This window comes from Stegastes partitus, unplaced genomic scaffold (assembly GCF_000690725.1).
Source record: "Stegastes partitus isolate 25-593 unplaced genomic scaffold, Stegastes_partitus-1.0.2 Scaffold1852, whole genome shotgun sequence".
Taxonomy (NCBI): Eukaryota; Metazoa; Chordata; class Actinopteri; family Pomacentridae; genus Stegastes; species Stegastes partitus.
In genome coordinates, this window is record NW_007579583.1 from 189,525 (window position 1) to 210,522 (window position 20,998).

The 20,998-nt window shown below is 41.2% G+C and overlaps 1 protein-coding gene across 2 annotated transcripts in view; it reads left to right on the plus strand.

Moving 5' to 3' along the window:
• The first annotated feature begins 1,075 nt into the window (after positions 1-1,075).
• scube3 (signal peptide, CUB domain, EGF-like 3) overlaps positions 1,076-20,998 on the plus strand; it is an 80,591-nt gene continuing 60,668 nt past the window's right edge. For both annotated transcript variants that reach the window (XM_008302667.1, XM_008302668.1), the window contains exon 1: positions 1,076-1,506. In XM_008302667.1, coding sequence (XP_008300889.1) covers positions 1,407-1,506 — 100 coding nt within the window. In that variant the 5' untranslated portion in view covers positions 1,076-1,406. The remainder of the gene's footprint in view (positions 1,507-20,998) is intronic.

The following is a 20,998-nucleotide window of genomic DNA, read 5'->3' on the forward strand; positions in this document are numbered from 1 at the left end:
CAATTTGCATTCAGGTTTGTGTTTTTGGTTCCAGATGATTCTCATAAAGCTTTCACCAAAGTTCCTGTAAACAATTACTGATTGTTAGTTTTCATACCTGAAGAATTGATTCATCTTGAGCTGTATTTTGAACAGCTGGTGTAGCTTATTCATTTAACATTTTAACTTAATACCAACAAGGCTTGTTTAATTTCCTTTATGTGCATATTTTAATATGCAAGGTACATATTCGGTTGAATTTTCAGCTCTATATGCGGGTCCAGCTCCTTCTATAACAGGGAAGAGAAATTGCTTAAGGCCCCCAATTGACCTTGGAATAAGGATGATATGGGAGGAAATCGGCAGAGGTATCAAATAATAATAAAGAAATGTAGGTTTTCATTTTTCCATTCTCAAATAAGCTCTGCAATTTAGTGTTTAAATCTGTAAGTTGAACTTTTAACACCATTCAGTGTGCAGGTATTGCATAGATAAGTTAAAAATGAGTTTAGTCTAAGTTTTTTTCCCTCCAAATTAAATAATTTTGTTAAGAATGCCATTAAAATGTAGCAGTTTTTTAGTCTTGATTGGACTTTTTCGACATGTCAACATGTGCAGGCAAATGGTTTCAGTTTAGCATCAGTAAGCAGGCATCATGGCATCAGTGCTGCACCCGTGAAACAATGACAACAGGCACTTTATTGGTTTGTTAGTGGGACTGGATGAGCTCTACAGTCTGCTGGAAAGAACAAAATGCAATCTCCAGGCCATTATTTTCCCCATCTGAGTCATTTATAAATCCATCCGCCCTCTTGTCCTCCTTTTTTTTTTTTTTTTTACATTTTACGCACAGGTGGCACCAACCAAGTGGCCACACGAACCCGACGCACCGTGCACGTGGTAACCCTGGTCCACCTCGAGTCTAACCAGCACCTGCGTGGAAATTCCTGCAGAACGAACAAAAAAAAAGGGGGGAAAAAAAGGAAACTGTGAGCCAGTCAGAGAGGAGAAGTGGCAGCAGAGAGGAGTCCGGAGCGCAGCGCGGACGCGTCTTCTTCTCTCCTCCCCCTTCAGACCCCGCCGCTGCACTCCATCTCTCTCTCTCTCTCTCGCTCTCTCTCTCTCTCTCTCTTTCCCTTTCTTAAATTGACATTGGTCTGGCTCGAAACATGATAACAGAAAAGCCTTCCTCCGCTCCGCGTTGTCGGGCTGTCCTCAACCCCGATCACTTGAAACTCAAATAAGCAGGCGTTCAGAGGAAAAAAAAAAAAAAAGAAAAAGAAAAAGAAAACAGAGGATCGCACACTATCCTGTCAGCTGGTGCTCAGAGGGAATAACAAGAAACCTTTATATCACACTCACGCACCCTTGTATGTGCTCTTGCGTATCGTAGAAAGTGCTCGTGTTGAACTACAGTGAAAGTTAACATGTATGTGCACGCTTTGATACGCGCAAGCCTTGGATTTGTAGGTTTCTGCTTGGTCGCCTTTGTCCAACAGTCAGCTTCAGGAAGTAAAACCACTCAAGGTAAGTTTTCACCTCAAAATACCTTTTTATTTTAGCCATAGTGGCTGGGAATGAGCTGGTTGGATTGCTGGATGCTTAATTAATGGATCTATATGACTCCTGTGGACAGCTGCTAATGTTTGCCTTCATATATGTGCTTTAAAACATGTTAAAAAATAGAACATTTGTGTCAAGAAGTGAGCAAAAGTGAAGTTTTTGAGACTCTTTGATGCTTCAGTTTGATTCAAGCCTTGTGTTGATTCAGTGCCTTATTTTGCAATCATAATTGTTGTTGTGTTAGTGTGCTCAGTTGCTTATATTTATGCAGAGTTGCCAAGACAGAAAACAGAGGAAACATAATGAGGCTCAAATTAAGTTTCACTGAGAGTTTGCTGCTGTCAGAATAAAACTAAAAAAAACTTGTCTTTGATCTTCAGACAGCATCAGCAGCGTGAACAGTTATGTTTCATAGCTAATCCTGCAGGTAATTGTAGTGAGACCACAAGGAGGTATTTGTCACAGTCCAGACAACTATTTGACACCGGCCTGCAACACACACATGGAGGAGCCTTCAGTCTGTCAGACACTGCAGCTACAGTACCGTCCTGCCCAGCCGGCTGCCCTCTTGCTCTCTTTTTCTTGTGAGAATTTATTCAGACCAGACAAGGGGAGGAAGGAGGAGGGTGGGGGGGGGCAGCCTGAATCAAAACTCCTGGCACCTCTCAGGGAACAAGACGGACGTGGCGTTTACACACTCAATTTCTGATCTGCTCAGCCCTCTCCTGCAGGTTTTCATCACTTAATTTTCCCACAATACAAACGCCAAGCCGGAGCTGCCAGAAGTATTTGCATGCAAAGACACATCATGGTTCCTGTGTGAGTGTTGATTGTGGTCGGTGATGTTTTGCACTCACAAAAAGACATCTTCTCAGGCGGTCGACAAGGCAAAAAAAAAAAAAAAAAAGAAGAAGAAGGAGAAAGGGGGTGGGTGACTATTTTGCATCCTGGGTGGTCTGCCCCCACTTGTGGGAAAACTCAATATTTACATTTTGCAATTAGAACTACTTTTTTCTCACTTTATTTTCCACAACATCGATTACACACTTCCTTGTCGTGTGGAATGCTGCTGTATGAGAGCTTCTAATGACATGCACCTGTTTGTTGGTCACCGAGTGAAAGGCAGGCTGACGACCGCTTGATAGGGCTTCTGCCAGCGCGAGCTCCGCAGCGATGTATTATCTGCGAGTTATTTGTGAGCATATTTTGCGCCTAACCGAAAATAAATATCCCATTTGATGTCGGTGGCAACTCTGTGGTACCGGCAACTCTGCAAGCTGGGAACAATTTTGAAAAATGGGGGAACAGTGGGATGAACAATGACTGAGGGTGGGGAGGACAAAAAAAAAAAAAAAGAAGCACAATTTGTCAGCTCAATATTTATTCAACGCAGATGTTGTCTTTCATCAGTGTCAGTCTAATCATGGCACTGCGTTTCAGGCATCAGTCATTACTCTAGGAAGGGGGAAGAAGAAGAAGAAAAAAAAAAGCAAAAGAGCAGAGGAATGAGGGAGGGAAGATTTGAAGATGTGGTGGAGAGAATGACAAAGACGGGAAAAATGAGACCAGGGGGAAACAGGAGAGATTAAATGTGCAGAGGGAGAGAGAGAGAGAGAGAGAGAGAAGAGGTTTCTTAGTGAGCGAGCAGCAACAAGCGAGAAAAAGAGAACGAAAGAGGGGAGCCACAGACGTCATGGCAAATCACTCTCTCTCGAAACAGAGTCAGGAGCTCTTTGCTAATGCAGCGGCACCAAGGCAACGGTTGGTGTGGGGCTGACATGCTGCTGTGGCTGGCTGTGTTGGTGTAACCTCTGCTCCGGGGCCTGGGGGTCTAAAGACGCAGGGCTGCCCGAGTGGGGAGGAAGGCCACATGCGGGCCCTGACACACTGTGGGAACCGAGCAGCCTTGGCCAACATGAGGCCCAAGCGACGGGGGACGCTTACCTAGAGATGCTGCCCGAGTCTCCACTGTGAGCAAGACGGAAGGGAAGAAGAAACTCCCCCCTCCTCCTCCTTCTTCTCCTCCTCCTCCTCCCTAACACTCACCCTCTTTCCTTTTTCACCCAACTCCTGCTTTGTTTGCTTTGTCCTCGCTTCCTTTCCTTTACACTTAATGCAGTAGCTGTGCTTTTTTTTTTTTCCTCTATCAAACATAAGTGAAGACTGCAGTACACCCACCGTGTCAGAAAGCTCCCTGTCAGCCAATGTGCTAATTATATTTCTGCAACAACAAAAGAAACAAAAAAAAAAAGAAGAGATGTGCACAGTTCCCCCTCTGCCCTCTTTGCTTCCTTTCTCCAGCCCTGTTCAGTCCATTTTTGTTACTTGATAGAAGGCTGGATGAGCTGCGGGTCTGAGTAAGGATGTGAGCATCGCTATTAGTGTATGTGTGAAATGGGACAGTGAGAGAGTGTTGTGTCTGCTCTGCGTCTTAGTAATTTGGACAGGTCTTTGAAACTGTATGTAAAGCCACATGAAAGAGCCGTTTAAATGGAGCTTTTATTTCTGCTTATCCAGTTGGCCTTGAACTTCTATGAGAGTGTGCAGTTTAGCAGAAAGACAGAGGAGTAAAAGAAAAAAAGAAAAGATGACAGGCAGCCAGAGACTGTGGCACTTTCTTCTAAGAATATGGCCAGTCATCTGGCTTTGACATATTGACACCACTTTGGCATTTCTCTTTCATCACCTCCACTGTTATTTCTCAGGCTGCGAGGTTTCTGCATTGCCCCGTGAGTCCTTACAAGCTCCTGCAGTGGTATTTGTCCAAGTTGTTGCACTTATCCCCCCCGAGAGGCTGGATGTGCCTTAAAAACAAGCAGACGCAAAAGTCCCTATTTGTCTGCCAAGGTGCCGAGCACAGTTTTTGGCGAAGTAATTTTTAACAGCGGGCGAGTGGAAGATGTATTCAGGTCAACCTGGAAGAAAAGACTTCTTCTGTCTCGACTGGGCCGCTCCGTGACTTTGAGAAATGAATCACATTGTGGATCAGGACGTTGCAGCATGGATCACTTGTTGACAAAGTCACCCTTTAATTTCTACTTTTCACCAAGCCCAATTAAAGCAAACAAGCTCCTAACCTGCAAATGCCTTCTTTTTTTCTTCCCCTAAACAAAAAGAACCCCCTTGTGATGACATAAGCCGAGCTTGTCTCAGTCTGTCTCCTCTCTCTGCAGCAGGCACGCGGTGTCAGATAGTCGTGTTCTCGTTATGATCAGAGAGTCGGAGGCAGGTCGAGCCTCGGGGTAGCCCTCGGTCAGTGGCTGATGAGTGGGTGGAGGGGACCGATTCCAGCTTCGCATTACTACTCAGCAGACACACTCAGAAAGCATCTGCCTGACAAGTGGTGCTCCAACACCGCTGTACATGTTGTTACAAAGCAGCCAAGAGAGGGAGAGATTATTATCTTGGCATTACTTGAGTGGTGAAAACACTTGATAACAATTCTGTCCAGGAGCTATGCGGTATGAATCACGAAAACGACTTTTATCCGCGGGTGCGCTGTGGGGATAAGTGAATGTGTATGACTGCGATGAGTGATTTTAGACTGGATATTAATGATTGCACTTAGCAGGCAGAAGTGCTTTCACTTCTCAAAATGAGGCTCCATTATGGCTGCAGAATCCTTTGAAAACGGTTCAGGTTTATTGTGCCTTGGTTTTTTTTTCTTCTTTTAATTCACAGGCTTCTGTGCGGCCGAGGTGCAGCTTGATACAAACATTTTAATTTAGTGTTAGGGCGGGTAGGCAGGCTGCAGAGCGGGTACCATGTTTACAGGCACACGTAAAGTCAGAGATGTCTGGCACAAGCTGTGACCCGAGGCGATTCAGTGGGCCTTCGTTCTGGACAGTTGCTCACTTTCATCCTGGCCGACGGATTTTCCTCACAAAGAGTCAAAGATTCCAACCTTAAGAAATTAGACTTTCCTCCTCAAGGTCCTTTTTAATAAGTGCACTTGGCAAATTGTTAACTTTTAATCAGCAATTTCCTAATTTTTCTTGTAAAAATAATGAGCTGCATATTTTCCAGTCTTTCTTTAAGAAAATGAAAAATGGACTCAGACGTTATCACCATCATACAACTATGTATCTGTGGCTTTAATTGAAAGAAGTAGTGAAACAACAGTCGGAAAATACACTTATTTACTTTGTCTTGGAGCGTTACACCACTCTCTGTATGTTTAATGTAAGCCAGCAGTTGGTTAGCGTAGCTTAGCACAGGGAACCAGGGTGCCCAGCTCTGTCAGATTGTTGCAAAATAGGAGAATCTCAAAAGCTCGCTAATTAACACATCATATGATAAATCCGACCTGGTGACTTCAGACTTCCTGGAGTCTCAGCTGGTTGCCCGGCAACTGCTCAGAGCTGCGATACAGTTTGACACGTAACGCCCCCCCCAGAAACACAGAGTCGTCAATATCACACTTTGCTTTTTGTATAGATTTAGCAAACAAGTTAATTAGTGGGCTTTGAGATGCCGACCACACTGAGCCAGCCTTTTTTCTAATATTTACAGTCCTTATGGTAAAGTAAGCTAGCTCTGTCATGAAGAACAAATGATATCCTACAAATATCAAACATTTGTTTTAAAGTGTCCTGGAAGTGGTTTGTGCTTGACCGTGGGGTGCGTGCTTGTGGTCCGATTTCTCTTTTGCATATTCGTGTAACCTTCATCTGAATTTGAACAATTACTTTCTTTTTCCACTTTTTGTAAGCCGTACAAACCTTAGGTCGGTCACAGCCAAACAAAACCATAACCTGTGGACAGTGCAGATTTCTTGTCGCTGCCCAGGGGAACCCATCAGCTATTGAGACCCCTCTGTCATGCTACCTTTTCACCCTTCCTCGAGCAGAAAATCACTTTATCAGCAGCTGGCGAGGCCCTTGTGACCGCTATTTGTCACCTAATTTAGAATGGTTGCAGGGCTGACAGAGCTGTAGATTTCAGGTGCAACAGAGGGAGGAGGGGGGGAAATGTAGTTTAAACCACCCAAACTCTTTTGAGATTTCCACGACAAACTGCTTTGTGCACGACACCAGTGTCCGGTGGTAAAAAAAGCAACCCAAAAACGCTCGAACCCTCACACTCCGGAGCGTCGTGCTTGTTTGAGTCCTGTTTATTTATCGAGGCTTTAATCTGAACAATATGTTCCAAATGAGGCCTGTGATGCTTCTCTCAACTGTGGCATTGTGGTTAAAATGAGAAAACTCTCTCTGCTGCTCCCATCTCTTCCTCTCTCACCCTGTCAGTGGCCTTTGTTCTCAGTGCAGATGCGGCGCTGTGTTGACAACATCCCTGTTGGTTTCGGGGGAGGATGGAGTCAGTGTTGACGGCACTCTGACCCCCCTCCTCCAGTCTTAGACTCACCTCTAGAGCCTCCTTCACGAGTGCTGATGCCTCGCTGAGGAACCTCCGAGCCGCCCCTCGGCCAGCTGTAGCAGCTCTTAGATCATTAATCCTCTAACCCCCCACCGCAGAGCCCGCATTTGTTTTTCTGTTCCATTACTGGCTGATTGGGGATACTGTGATTCAGGAGAAGCTATCAGAGCGGCTGTCATCTCGGTGTCTGTACTTTCTTAAACCCGTGGCGGCCGCTACGCCATTCTTCCTCCTTCTTTCGCTCCTCTTGCCGCTCCCTCCTGTGACCTCTTGGCTGAATAATGGGGCTGCGTCTGTCTTTGAGAGTTTGGCGGGGTCAGGGAGGGACGTCATTAGGCTGGTCTGCGGTGGTCAGCGTTGTTGGAGGGGGGTTGGGGGTCAGAGAGAGCCTTGTTTACAGACTGCGTGTGTTTACATTCCTGATGGTGAGCGCCAGCTTTGGAGACTGCTGGAAGTGAAAGGAAATGCTCTTATTCTGCTTAGTAATGGAAAAATCCAGCCCAATACATCAAGGAATCCAGATGAGAAGAAGAAGAAGAAGAAGAAGAAGAAGAAGAAGAAAAAAAAGCCAAGTTATTTATTTGGTGGGTTCTGGCCAGTGCATTCAGGGTAGAAAGAGGGATGACTTCACTGATGAATCTGAGACTTCCTAAATGGACAGAGGCATGGGAAAAACCATACGATCCTCTCCAGTATTTAGTCACCCCCTGGTGAACTCCACATATAAATTTATTACACACTGTAATGGCAGATACTGATCATTAATGGCGAATGCACTCTAACAAATAGATCCATAAAATAATTGAAAAAAACACTGGAAGCTCATTACTCTGACTTTGTCCGGGAAGTATTCTGTTAATTAACAGTGTCCACAGTAAAAAAAAAAAAACGAGAGAGAGAGAAAAACAAAAACAGTTTATTGTCTAATGAGTCTGTTGTAAAACACTTGCATTTAAAAAAAAAAACATTTTTAAGGTATGTGGAATGCATACTAAATCTATGATTTAAAAAAAAGAGTAATTTAATGATGTATGTATAGTGAAAACGTTTTCAGGACATTTTCAGTTATTTCTGTTTATGGTATATCTACAATTAAAAAAACAAAAAACAAAAACAAACTGCAAAGGTTTATGTATAAATAAATCAGTAAAATAAAAGTACTGCTAGCTCATTACCCAGACTTTTTAAGTAATCAAAAGTAAACATTTTCTGTTAATTTATGGTTCACCCATTGTAAACTTAAAAAGACATTTTTTTGTCAATATTATGCAGACAGCAATAAAACTAAATAAATATTGAACTCTTCTGTTAGTTAATGATATACCTACATTAATAATAACTCCAACAAAAAATTAAAACAAATCTTAAAAACAGACTTTTTATTAACGTATATTTGTGTCATTTCCATAAAAATACTGAAGTAAAATAAAAGGGAAATGTTTTTTTTACAATCTAAATGGTTTCAAGTTTCCTCATTCATTACATTACAGAAACAAAGATATTAAAGTAAATTCCTTTGTTTGAATATAATGCAGTTAGAAAAAGTAAATAAATGGAAATACACCTGTGAATCATCTACTGCAGACACTCTCTGGTAAAATGTTCAGTGATACAGGTGTTGTTTTTGTTTAATTCTTCACCATGTATCATGCACACATTTAGGGCTGCAAATAATGGCTTATTTCATTATCAATAATTTTATTGATTTATTTCCTCTGTAAAATATCAAAAGTGAAAATAATAATAAATATGAAATAATAATAAATAATAGTTAAAATAAATGAAGATAAAATATCTTGATTTGTCGAACCAACTGCTCAAAACTTAAAGATTTTTAGGTTCACCTTCATTATTTTTTTTAAAGATTATTTTTCTGGCATTTTTGCCTTTATTAGTCAGGACAGTGAGAGAGTCAGACAGGAAAGGGAGGAGACCTTGCAGCAAACTGTCATGAGAACTTACGAACGTTGCACCGGAGAACTATAGCCCCTGTTCATGGGTCGCCCGCTCAGCCAGGTGAGCTACAGGGGCGCCCAGGTTCACCTTTATAAAAGACACAAAAAAAACAAAACAAGAAAGGAAGATGGAACTGTAACATTTTGGTATAATCTTTCTCACAAAACACCCAAAACAATAAACTAATTACCAGAGCAACTACTTAATTTTCTGTTGACTAACTAGTTGACTGTTCAACCAGTTCTTGGAGCTGTGCAGGCGTTCAGTCTTTCTGAATGTAATTTTCTGCAATGATCACAGCCCCTAAAATGCTGGAGTTTCTGGTGTCATTCACAAGTTAACACTGGGTCTTACTTGTGTCTGCTGTCTGAAATATTACCAGAGATCAAAACAGAAAAGCTATTTACATTATAAATATGCATAAAGTAGAAATTATCGGCTTGTATTGTTTCATACCGCTTCCTACGGATTTTTCAATTTCAAATTAAATGGGAGCATATCCACATAATTACATGCACATTAATGGCATGGGCAGAGACGGAGCTGCTTGTGCATCAACCTGTAATTTAGGTAAGTGGGTGTCAAATGATGGAAATGGGAGAAATGGAAAATGCTGTTTTATATTATGCTTTTATAATTATAAAACCTATTTAGTGTTGCCAGACAGGCTGCGATGCTTCACTGATCAATTACGCTCTGAATCTAGTCTATAATTCTGATGATGACTGATAATTTTGAGGAGTGAACATGGTAACAGGCAATTCTGCCATTTCTGTCATTCATCAAGGTTGTAATTTAGTAACATTTATTTTCATTTTAAAGAATTATCATGATGGGATCCAACTGGAGCCGAGAAGTTTTATTGATTTGTGGGTTGACGGAAAAGAAAGAGTTGGTAGTGCTTCATGGTTTCAGTCCTTTTTCTAGCACGGTAAAGTTTCTTTGATTTGAGATGTGAGGATTTAAAGCTTTTATTTGCCATATCGTAACATTAATTTCTTCAGATTAAACGAGGCATTTGAAGACTCTGGCAAAACATGATTTTTCTTTTTAGATAAAATCTTGCAAATTTAGCAAATACACAAGATAATTCATTGTTGAAGTTAATTATTCGACACATTCGACAGTCAGGTTCTAACTGATTCACTGTCATCATCAAACTCATTTTCTGCTTTTTGGTAAATATTTTAATATGTTTTAGGCTGAACACACGTCCCCTTATGGATGAGCTGCAACATTTACTTATGTTAATCAATTAATTATTCAACAGATAGTTACTATTTTACTAATCGATTAATCGATGAAATCAATTTTCAAGAAATATTTTGTAGATTTCCTGATTTTCTTTATCTAAAATGGTGTCGTTGATAACTCAAATGGCATTTTTTCACCATTTTCTGACACATCACAGATAAAATTAACAGTTTAATTGAGTAAATTATTAGCAGATTAACTCGTACGAACAATAACTGCTGTTTCCCTGATTTATTCTGTGTTGCTGTGAAAAAGTCTGCCAGAAAGTGAGACATTTTTTCCCTTCCTTATGTAAAGGTGAAAGATTTCGTCTAGCTTCCCTGTACAAAGTGCCACTGGAAACACAGTAGGAGCAGTGATTGAGGGGCCATTAAACACTTGATATGTCTGTAGGAGGGAAATGTTAGTCTGAGGTGAGTGCGCTGTCTCTCAGCATTTAAATGAAGTATACGTCCAGTCAGTTCCACCTCACCGGACTCCACATTTCTGAGCTTTAGTAGTTAATGCCTGCTTCACAGCTTACACAGAGAACCATTCACTTTATACCTCCGTTTGACAGGAAACAACTAAAAATATCACACTTGTGCTGTAATTGCTACGTTGCCATCTTTATAGTCGGTACTGTATCTGGCTAAAGCAACCACCAATGAATGTAATTGCTGTGTGCAGCGGGCAGAGTGTCATGTCAGTTAGCTCTGGTTGTATAAATATAAGGTATACAGCTGGACTAAGTGCCACCCTTCCCGCATATAAAATATGCTGCATGAGGCCAACAAGTCATTAACAGTTGAGGACACATGCCAAGCCGTGTGAAAAATCACTTGAACGCTACAAATGAATTTCTTGTCACATTGGCTCCTAATGAGAAATGGTTACAAGTTACGCTCACGTCCTCAGCGGTGAACATATTAGAGCTCCGACACTTGGAGAGTGTCATGTCGGCCTCGCTCTGTGCTCTCTTAGTATTACTCTATGATTCACTTAATTACTGTAATAAGTGTTTTCCTTCTGGAGGTGGTCCGGAGGTCTGTGAGTCATAGTCTATTAAGGCCACACATGCTAAAGGAAGGGCACAACACCAGATGCTCGGCCTATGATCAAAATCACAAAGAACGGCCATTATTTATTCACAGAGCCCGAGCTACCTTGAGAAATCTTTTATAAATGACGCGAGGAGGTGAGTCCACTTGCTCTTTGCTCTGCAGGCTCATCGCCGCTGCCGGCTGTTTTGTTGGGAAGGACGCACGCTACGAAATGCTCTCAAAGGCGTTGACAGATTGAAGAAGTAGATCTTGTATGTGTTGGCTTGGGTTAGTTGAAATGTTGTAATAAGGACACCCCCAAATACACATCCATTATATATTGGTGTTTGTGTAGTGCAGAAGCTGACAGTGTGGAATAAAAAATTGAAAGAGCACGTTATTAAGTTAGACTGAAGGAGCTGAGGAAAGATCTTGGAGGCTTATAAAAGAAGCTAGAACATTATGGGGTGACTAGTTTGCTTCTATAATGTCTGCTTTTGTTTTGCTGGTAAATTAAAACGGTATGCGATTAACAGACGTTCGATTCAGTTGCTTCATTCATCTCAAGTGAGGAAACTAGTTTAGTGACTGTCCTCATTACGATGCAAAACTCCAGATTTTAATTGTACAAGAAGAAGTCAGGAATAATTGCGCTATTGAATTATTTTTCAAGCAAAAGTGCAAATTGATTTTAGTCTCAGGTTCTTAAATGTGCTAAAAAAAAATGCTTAAAGTTGCTTTTTTCCCAGTTTGACAGTTTGACTTTATATTTCCTTAAATGCTTTTGATTGAATTTGTTGGACAAAAGACTTTTTAGAAAGTACCTGGACATGGACATTGTGATTATTATTATTATTTTTTTTTCTGGACTGTTTTCTAATCCAAATCATTAACTGAGGAAACAATTTTTAGAATAATTGATTACGAACATAAATCACAGAGGTTCTGCGGCCATGTGGATTTATTTTTTTTTACTTCCACAAAGTTAAGAGACTCAGATTAATAAAGAACGATAGAGCCCTGTGCAGCCTATTTTGTTTTGCATGGACCAAACTTCAAAAACTCTGGATTTCTCTTTATACGACTCAGTAACATCTGTTTAGCACTTCCTTTTAGATTAAAGTTTCTGATATCAACATAATGCATCATACAAATTCTTGTCTCAGGCTGAGTAGCACCTCATTTTTTTTTTTAAATCAAATTTGTAGAACGCGCCTTTGCAGAATATGACAACACAGCGAGGTTCAGAATATTCTCTGTCATTAACAGATATAGCAGACGAAGAGTGAACACAAGTAATATGAAAGAAAACCATGTGCAGACCTGTGCACTCCTGCATGTGTAAACAAGTTAAAGCCATAGATCTGGGCACAGTTAATGTCTTTGAGCATGTTAACATGATTTTGCTGTCCAGAAACTTAGCTTGCATGTTCCTGTCCATTTTCCCGTCGCCTTCGGATAAATCTGAGGCTTCATGGTTGGTGGATTTGGGCAGGGAGGGACCCAGGGGGTTTTGAAGTTGTGATCACAGTTTCTGAAAGCACAGGATCAGTCAGTGGTCATGATTCCTAAACATTTAGAGTGTGTGAAGGATGAGTGTAAATATCCCGAATGGAAGCAGTGGATATTTTTATTCACAACTTTTTAGAGGCTTGCTGGACAGCCAACAGTGTGTCCCTTCATTAGCCGGAGGGGGGATCGGGGCAGGAGGGGCGGTGAGATGCTAAATTTTGTGTTAATGTTGACGTCTGCATTTCATCAAAACCATTTTTTTTTTTTGAGAGAGAGAGAGAGAGAGAGAGGTTGGTTGGTCTGCTGCCCTGCACAACTTAAAAAATCCACGACGGTTTCACAGTGTGCTGCGATGGCGTTGCGACGACCAACCATAGTTCCTGTCCTCTGCACAACCTCATCCTCACCGGAGACCTTCAGGTTGAAGGAAAGAATCGCGTCACATAACATTAGTGTGTGATATATATACAACTGTAGATGCATGCACCTTTAATATGTTTGTTTTAATGTCATGTATTCTACTTTAAGATGCATGGTTTTGGGAGATTGCACCTCATGTGAAAGTCAGTTGTGCCAGCTTGATGTGAGAAATCTTAATTGTTTAACTTTTATTGACTTCACAGTAAAGGAGGAGAAATGTTGTGTTTCACTATTTAAACTTTTAAAATAAACACTGTTTGCATATTTATAGATTTTTCTCTCGGGGAGAGGGAGTAAAATGTCTGACCTGGTAGGTAAAAAGTTAGAGCTTTTATTTTGAAAAAAAAAAACAAACAAACATATATAACACATATTACTATTCAAAGCACAATAGTTTTTTAATAGATGTTTTGAAACATGCCTGGATCTTTATAAGGTAAAAATAGTGCATTTGCTGCTGTAATTTATAAGAATGTTTTTATTGTTGTCCAATTTCCTCTTCATTTTTTACTGATTCCTAATCAATAGAGAAAAATAGCCACTTTTTCTAACACCAGTCTTTTTCTTTACAACAGATCGAGTTTGTGAGATGTACATCATTTGGCTCCTTTACAATAAATGCAGTGAAGATAAAAGAAAGCGTTCCTCTATGTTTTCATGCAGTTCAGCCATTCAAACTCCTGCTCTGTTCCTTAAGTAATTATCCTGACCTTCACCCCATCCTGCTCAACCGCAACCCAAACTATAGTGTAAGTGTGGTTCTAAGATGGATAATTACAATACTTTCCTTTGTAATTATGCACAGTATGACAAACACTGTGATCCCAGGAGCACAATTTTATGGTATTGAACCCAGCACCCTTCCTCCTCAGCCACAAGGAGCTCAAGAAAATGAAAGATTTCATCTAAAAACGGCTTTATCAAAAAGGAAGGTTGTTCACATTTCGCACCAAATCTTTCTGTCAGGAAAACCGGAGCCAATATTTTATTGCTCCTGCTGCCTGCATGCGTCACTTGGTCCATATTTTTGACTGTTACTTTGGAGTTGGCTGCAGGCCGCTCAAGTAAAGCTACACCTATGGGTGTCCCAGCTCCAATCAGTCTATTTCTGTATCTGAAGGAAAGTTGATGGGTTGGGGGGAGTGGGGGGGCAGGTTTGGGGCAAAGCAAACAGCGAGGGTCTCAACACTCAAAGTAAACATTACCCTATGTTTGAACTACACACCTTCGGCTCTACAATTCTCCCACACACTCGCGCTCTCCCCTCTGAGTCTTATTCCTGCTAACACCCCCTTGAGCCGGCCCAGCTAAATACACTGCTTATCCCAGGGCCGTCCCATAAATCAGGGAGGAAAAGCACCTCTGACAAGGTCTCACCTCCACGGCCAGCAGCCCTTCGCCGGCAGCTCCAACTTACATGTGGGGCCTGCTTTGGAATAAATGGAATAATGGCTTTTCAGAGTAACTTTCTTAATCTTTTCCTCTGAGGACATAAGGAAGTTTTATCCTGCAAATTTAATGCAATTATAATAAATCCCATTTATGTACCCTGCAACCCTCCTACTGCCATCATCCAAAAAATGAAAAAGCCCGCTTCACTGGGTAAGGGCATGCAACGATGCATTCAGGGATTTAGAAGTTTTGACACACGGTGAAGTTTAAAGTTTTATTGAGCATGAAGGGAATCAGTTTCAGGGGAGAGAAAACATGTTTCATTATTTTACGACTTGGTTTCGTCCAACAAAATCATCAAATTCAATATTCAGAGAATGTCAGTGGGTTTAAACACAGACTCAAGCTATTTGTGGCTTTAATATGCTCAAGTGGCTGAACGAGAGGAGAGCTACAAGAGCAGCAATATTCAAAATGACACATTCCCCGGAGGAAACTGTTTAAACATCTAAGCATTGCCCAACATATCTTTCTTCTTTGGTTTGTTGTTTTGACTTTGTTTATTCATCCTTGTCTCGAAGCGCCAGCTTCATTCTCTGCTGCCTTAACTTGTTCCTCAGCACAAAAGAATGAAAGAAAGTCTCAATGAGAAACACAATCTTTTCATCTTGGGCATGAGTCAATTACCAGGGCAGCATTACTGAATACACTGCACATTTTTTTTCTCACGCGTTCAGAGGATCGTCCCCTGGACTCAGCCAAAGAATGTATTGATTCTGACATGTTTATTTCCATGGCAAAGGCAGTTTGAGTTTCCGACAAGACCAGCACATTTAGCTTTTGTTGTCCATGTGTCCGCTGGAATGCTCCCAGTAACTTTTATGGGCGGATTTTTAAACAGTGCTTTGACAGACGTGGATTCTTGTAGTTTGTGGGCCATGATTTCTTAATTTGTATTTATTTCATTTTGTGCAGCTCACACCAAATGCAATGGGAATGTGACAATGTTGTATATTTCATGATTGCTAATTACCATTTCTGAGTTGATTTCCGGATTTGGGGAAATTGATCTCTCACCATAGTAAATCAGTTCTCATCAGCTGTTGATTTACTTATCAGATGTTCCTGTTCATTGTTAGTAAAAGTGTAGCCTGGTGCTATAACTGGGACGCTATAGAAGTTGAGATTTCTAAGTAGTATTTGCACAAAGATGTTGTTGTAGTTCAAGTTTACCAACTTTCATACACTGGTTCGAGGGTACATTTCTGAGGAGGGAGTGATGTTATGCACAGTTAGTTACATAAGTTCACCAGTTTAGGTGGTTTTAACCAAACATAGAGGCTGTTATGTTTGTTTACAACCCTCAATGCATAGCAAGCTGCTGCCAGCCATCATTTCTAATTTCACTGAAGTTATTATGTGTCACGGCGTGGCACTTATGTAACATTTGAGACACTCACAGCCCAGTATCTGGTGCTGCTCTTTTGCACTCAACGATTGCCTGAAGCAGCTGCAGCATCAAACTGTCAGGATGCAAATTCAACTTGCGAAGAAATGGAGAGATGCTGAAAATACAGATGTATGATTGACATTTTCTCTTCACTATTTATATGGCATATTCGCCGATCAGCCACAATTTTAAACCCACCTGCTTAACATTGTGTCGAATCTCCTGGAGACTGGATCTCTGTGGTATCTGGCAGCAGGATGTTGGCAGCGGCTCCTTTGGGTCCTGTGGGTTGCAGGGTGGGGCCTCCATGTGCCGGGCTTGTTCTAGCACATCCTGCAGTTGCTCGATCATTTTGGGAGCTGGGTGATTTGGAAGATTGGTCAACACCTTGGCCTCTTTGTTGTGTTCCTCGAGGCGTTCCCAAGCGGTTTTTGCAGTGGGGCATGGATCATTGTCTTGCTGTGGACGTGTCAAAGTAACATCCACATGAATGCCAGGACCCAAGGTTTTCCAGCAGAACATTGCATTATAACAAGGCGTTTGTTGTCATACACTACCTGTCAACGGTTTTAATGTTGTGGCTGATCAGGATACAGTGTGATATGTGTGCATAACTGTGTTTCACTTTCTTCACTCTGCAAAAATATCACGACCACAAAGGTTAACCTTTCAGCCGTCTCTCTTTGAATTGTAATTGCACTTTCTGACTTTCGGCATGTTTGAAAAGTGTGTTTGTGAACGTGTGTGTGTATGTGTGTGTGTGTGTGTGTATGTGTGTGTCTGTGTCAAAGAAAAAGCGTGAGAGTTGGCAGTGTTGCGGGCTGGGAGGATAAAGTGAACTGATGCTCCAGATGGGAACATTAATAACAAGATTAAAAGAGGGATTCTTTGAGTTTCTGTCATAACGAATATTAATTACCACAGAGATTTGGCACCAAGAAACCTGACAATAAGACAGATATTTTGTTGTGATTAATACCTCTTCTATTGAAAAACACTTCCTCAAACAGCCTCGCCTGCTCTTATCCTGGAAGACAGTCTGTGAGGAGAAAGCACCTAGGCTTTTCCTCAGGAGAAGTCATATTGTTCTCACATAATATAAATTGATACAGGGCTCAAGGAGCTCCCGTAGCACTAAATGGCTTTGTGGAAACTTGGCAAAATGGGCCACAACTAGTCCCAGGTGCTGTATTCCATACCGAATGTAGCACAGACACTAATACCCAACAGACACAGGGAACCTGACAAATCATTACAAGACTATTACAAGATACTGCTGTTGGAAAACACTTTCCAACGGCAGTATCCACGAGCTGACATCACTTTATTTTAATGGAACAATGCTGATGCTCAGCTTTTGTATTAGGTGATAAAAAGCAGACGTTCAGTGTTCCGTTTTTGATAGTTTGTGCATTTCCATCGATTGCATTTCTTTTCTTTAAACCTAACTGTGACCCTGTTTCATGACTATTTGTTTTAATTAACCAATATTGTCATGCTAGGACTCTACACTGAGATGGTGATACATAAACTGCTAAACACGGAGACAAAACTCCTGACATTGTATAACTTCTGTTAATGAAACCTCATTCTACATTTCTTTCGACCCCCCACCCCCGCCCTTCTGATGGTGCTGAGGTTTTTTATCCATATTAAGACTGGCACTGTTTTTTATTTTATTAAAAAAATACCAATAACTTATTCTAATCTCTAACATATTAGCTGTAAATGCTGCTCTCTGAACACATCTGTTAAGAGAACTGGATACAACGCTCCCTGTCAGCCTTGCTGCCAATTAGTGTATTTCAATGTAAAAGTTCTCTGTGACCTAAAAGCATTTTCCCACTAGAATGCGGAACCAGTTGACAGGAAATATCTAACTGTAGAAAAGGTCAATTATTACTCTTTGTGTTATGACTTTTTCAAGCTGTGATTTTTCACGTGTGAAATTTTTCCAGAGCACAGAAAAGCGATGTATGTGTGATGTGCCAGGTTATAGTCATTTAGAACGAGTTCTCTGGGCATGTTGTCCACCACTGTTGGCAATTAAAACTACGATATTCATCTGCTAATTTGTTTACATTGAAAGTGACACAAACAATTGTGTAACAAGTGAAAAAATAGAGCAAGAAAGAGATGTACAGTGCCTCACATCCATATACAGCTGGCCAATCAGGACATGAAAAGGCGTGAATGCTGAATCATTCAGCTTTGAGAAGTTATAAAGATCAAGACTGACTCCCCCCATCCAGTGTCTGACAGTTGTAAGTGGAGAATTAACCAGTGCTATCTAACGATCCAACGCACTGATCAGACAGAGCATAAATCTAACTTTGACATCTATGCACTGAGCAGGAACATGCAGGCGGGGCCAGCAAGAGAAACATTAGTCCACATGTGCAGTGCACAGTGCAACCCCAGAACTAGAAACTTTTCGTGGCTTATGTGCTCACGGAGCTATTTTAATTAAAGTGAGTGGGCCGAGTCTTATAACACATCCAGGTAGCTGCTGCTGGGTTTATTCATCTCTGCCCTGCTGTTATTGAAGCCGTGGCTCCTTGGGTCACACATAAACTCGTGTCTTTTGTTGCACTGTGACATTTGAAGGCCTTCCTTTGGTATTGATTTAACTCCTAAAAATTCATATCTGTGTATTAAAGATACATGTTTACACATGTTTTTTTCCCCCCATGATAATATTCCCTTCCTACCTTGAAATGGCTTAGATGTAATTCTGCACTGCTGCTTTCCCTTGAAGGTGCAGAACTACGTAATTTCTTCACCGATTCCTCTGCTATGTAATGCAGCCTGAGCATACCAGCTCACTTGTGACTCCTAAACAGAATCCAGAAACCACTTCTGAAGATTGATAATGATACAAGAAGATTAACCTTGCAAGCTGACAAAAATTGATTTCTGAGGTTTGTTACATATGAACCCAGGAAGTCTGGATCCCTGTTTTTGAGATTGTCATCAATACGCTGGAGTTGCGAGGTGGAAATGCTCTGCCATGGCACTAACTTTTTATTTCACTCATAATAATCCAGCATATACTGTATATGCACATGTTAACAAGGTAAAAAAAACTTTCACTGGAGGGCATCTTTATGTGACAGACTTAGGTCTCAGGAAAAATGACATTTTTGAAAGCTGCTAAAACCAAAAATACTGAATAAACAGCATTGGATTACTTTTGTTTTTGTTGTTGTTTTGTTTCTTTCTTAGAGACTGCTGAATAAAGCTCTTCTCCAAGCCAGAGCTTTTAGTTATATGCTTTGTTCTAAAAATGTTTAAGCCTTGGTTCCAGTCTGTTGTCTTTATAGGGGCCAATTCATGTTTTCCTCATCTGTGTGCTCAGACCGACTTTGAAAGTGGACAGCAGATGTGCATGCGGTTCTGTTCATACTGCAGTAGATTTGTTACAGTCTGCTATGCAGGCAGTCACATTGCCCCTCAAATTGAACACAGAAAAACACACAGGACTCCCACGGATGTGTCTAACAGGCTGGCTGTGACTTTGCACTTTTTACAGGATATAGCAGCTTGTTACAGATTGCTGCTGCACCGTGTCAATGTGATTATTCCTGAGGGGTGCTGAGCACAGTGGGCGGACATAGCACAGGGCTTCTGGAGAAATAAGGACTTCCCACCTTGTTTGGGTTCCGTCAATGCAATGCGTGTATAAATCAAAGCACCTCCAAAGTCTGGCAGTGACTACTTCGATTACAACTCTTTCGATGATGAGTTATAAAGTTGTGGATGACGACAGATCTCCTTGTACTGACTCTCCTAGAAACAAGCATTTGTTTTAAGAACTGTTTGTTCTTCTGGTGCATGAGCGGTCGTCCCACTTGCAGTGCAGACAGTCCAGGCAGTCACAAAAATGTGGGCTGCATGTGGACATCCACAGAGGCGTCTGCAGACCCTTTAGGACTTTGGTGGATTGCGACATTTAGGTCACAGGTACCCTTTCAGACACAGATGTAAAAAGCATGAATTTGACTTGAGCATGTTAGCATGCTGACATTAGCATTGAGCTCAAAGTGAGCCCATCCTTACAGAATCACCAGTGTGACTGTGTTATAACTCTGTTTTATTAAACCTAACCTTAATTCAGAAACCTAAAAGTTTTCATTAAATATTTCTGGAATCTGCAATCTTCAGCTATTCTCTGTCCTTCTGGCTCTGCGTACTTGCTGCACAAATAAATTGCAGTTGGGATTTTTCCACTGTCTTTGTCTATTGGGTCTAACTATGTTATAAAGATTTTCCGCAGAGTTTTGGGAATTCTGCAGTGTCACTGTCCTCCTTTCCCCAGCAGGCTGCATGTCCTCCAGGAATAGGTAGATATAGCCAATATGCTAAGCTCAGGGGTTTAGGTTGCAGGTCATTTCCCAGTGGGATCAGCCGGCTCCTGCAGAGGGCTTGTGATAAGAGTGGATATTGGAAGCTATGTAAACCTTGTTAAGCTGCCCTTCCCCAGTGTGCAGGGGGGTAATCCTAAACACCTGGGCTAGTTAACTGGGATTTGGTAGGATTAGGGGCTCCACGAAGGCAAACCTGATCATGCTTCTGGTTAAATCCATTTCCATTCTTGTCTTTTCACATTCTCTTCTTTGTAATTCAAGCTCAGTTCGGCGGTTGCACAACAGTTACCTTTTCCACTGAGCAGTTTTATCTCTGCCCATATCACTTATTCATGCCTGAGTGCCAGATAAGTTTGGTTAGCCGGGGCTGGAACATTCTTTTTTGACTGAAGTTCATACTGAAATGTCTGTTGTTCGGCCCAGTGGAGGTTGTTTTTCAAAAGGCCTTATTCACAATTTGGTTAGATTTTTAGCCATGCTTGCAACAGGAATGGTAGTACTATTGTGTAGGTTGGTTTCTCACTTTGAACTCTTAACAACTGTTGGATGAATTATCATAAAATTTAGTCTACTGAATCCTATTAACTTTTGTGATGGCACCCCCTATCTCTACAGCTATTGATTGGATTGGCATGACGTTTGGTACAGATTCTGTCTAACTTTTAGTTTGTCCGAATATCTTTTTTAATGAATGACATACCCATCAG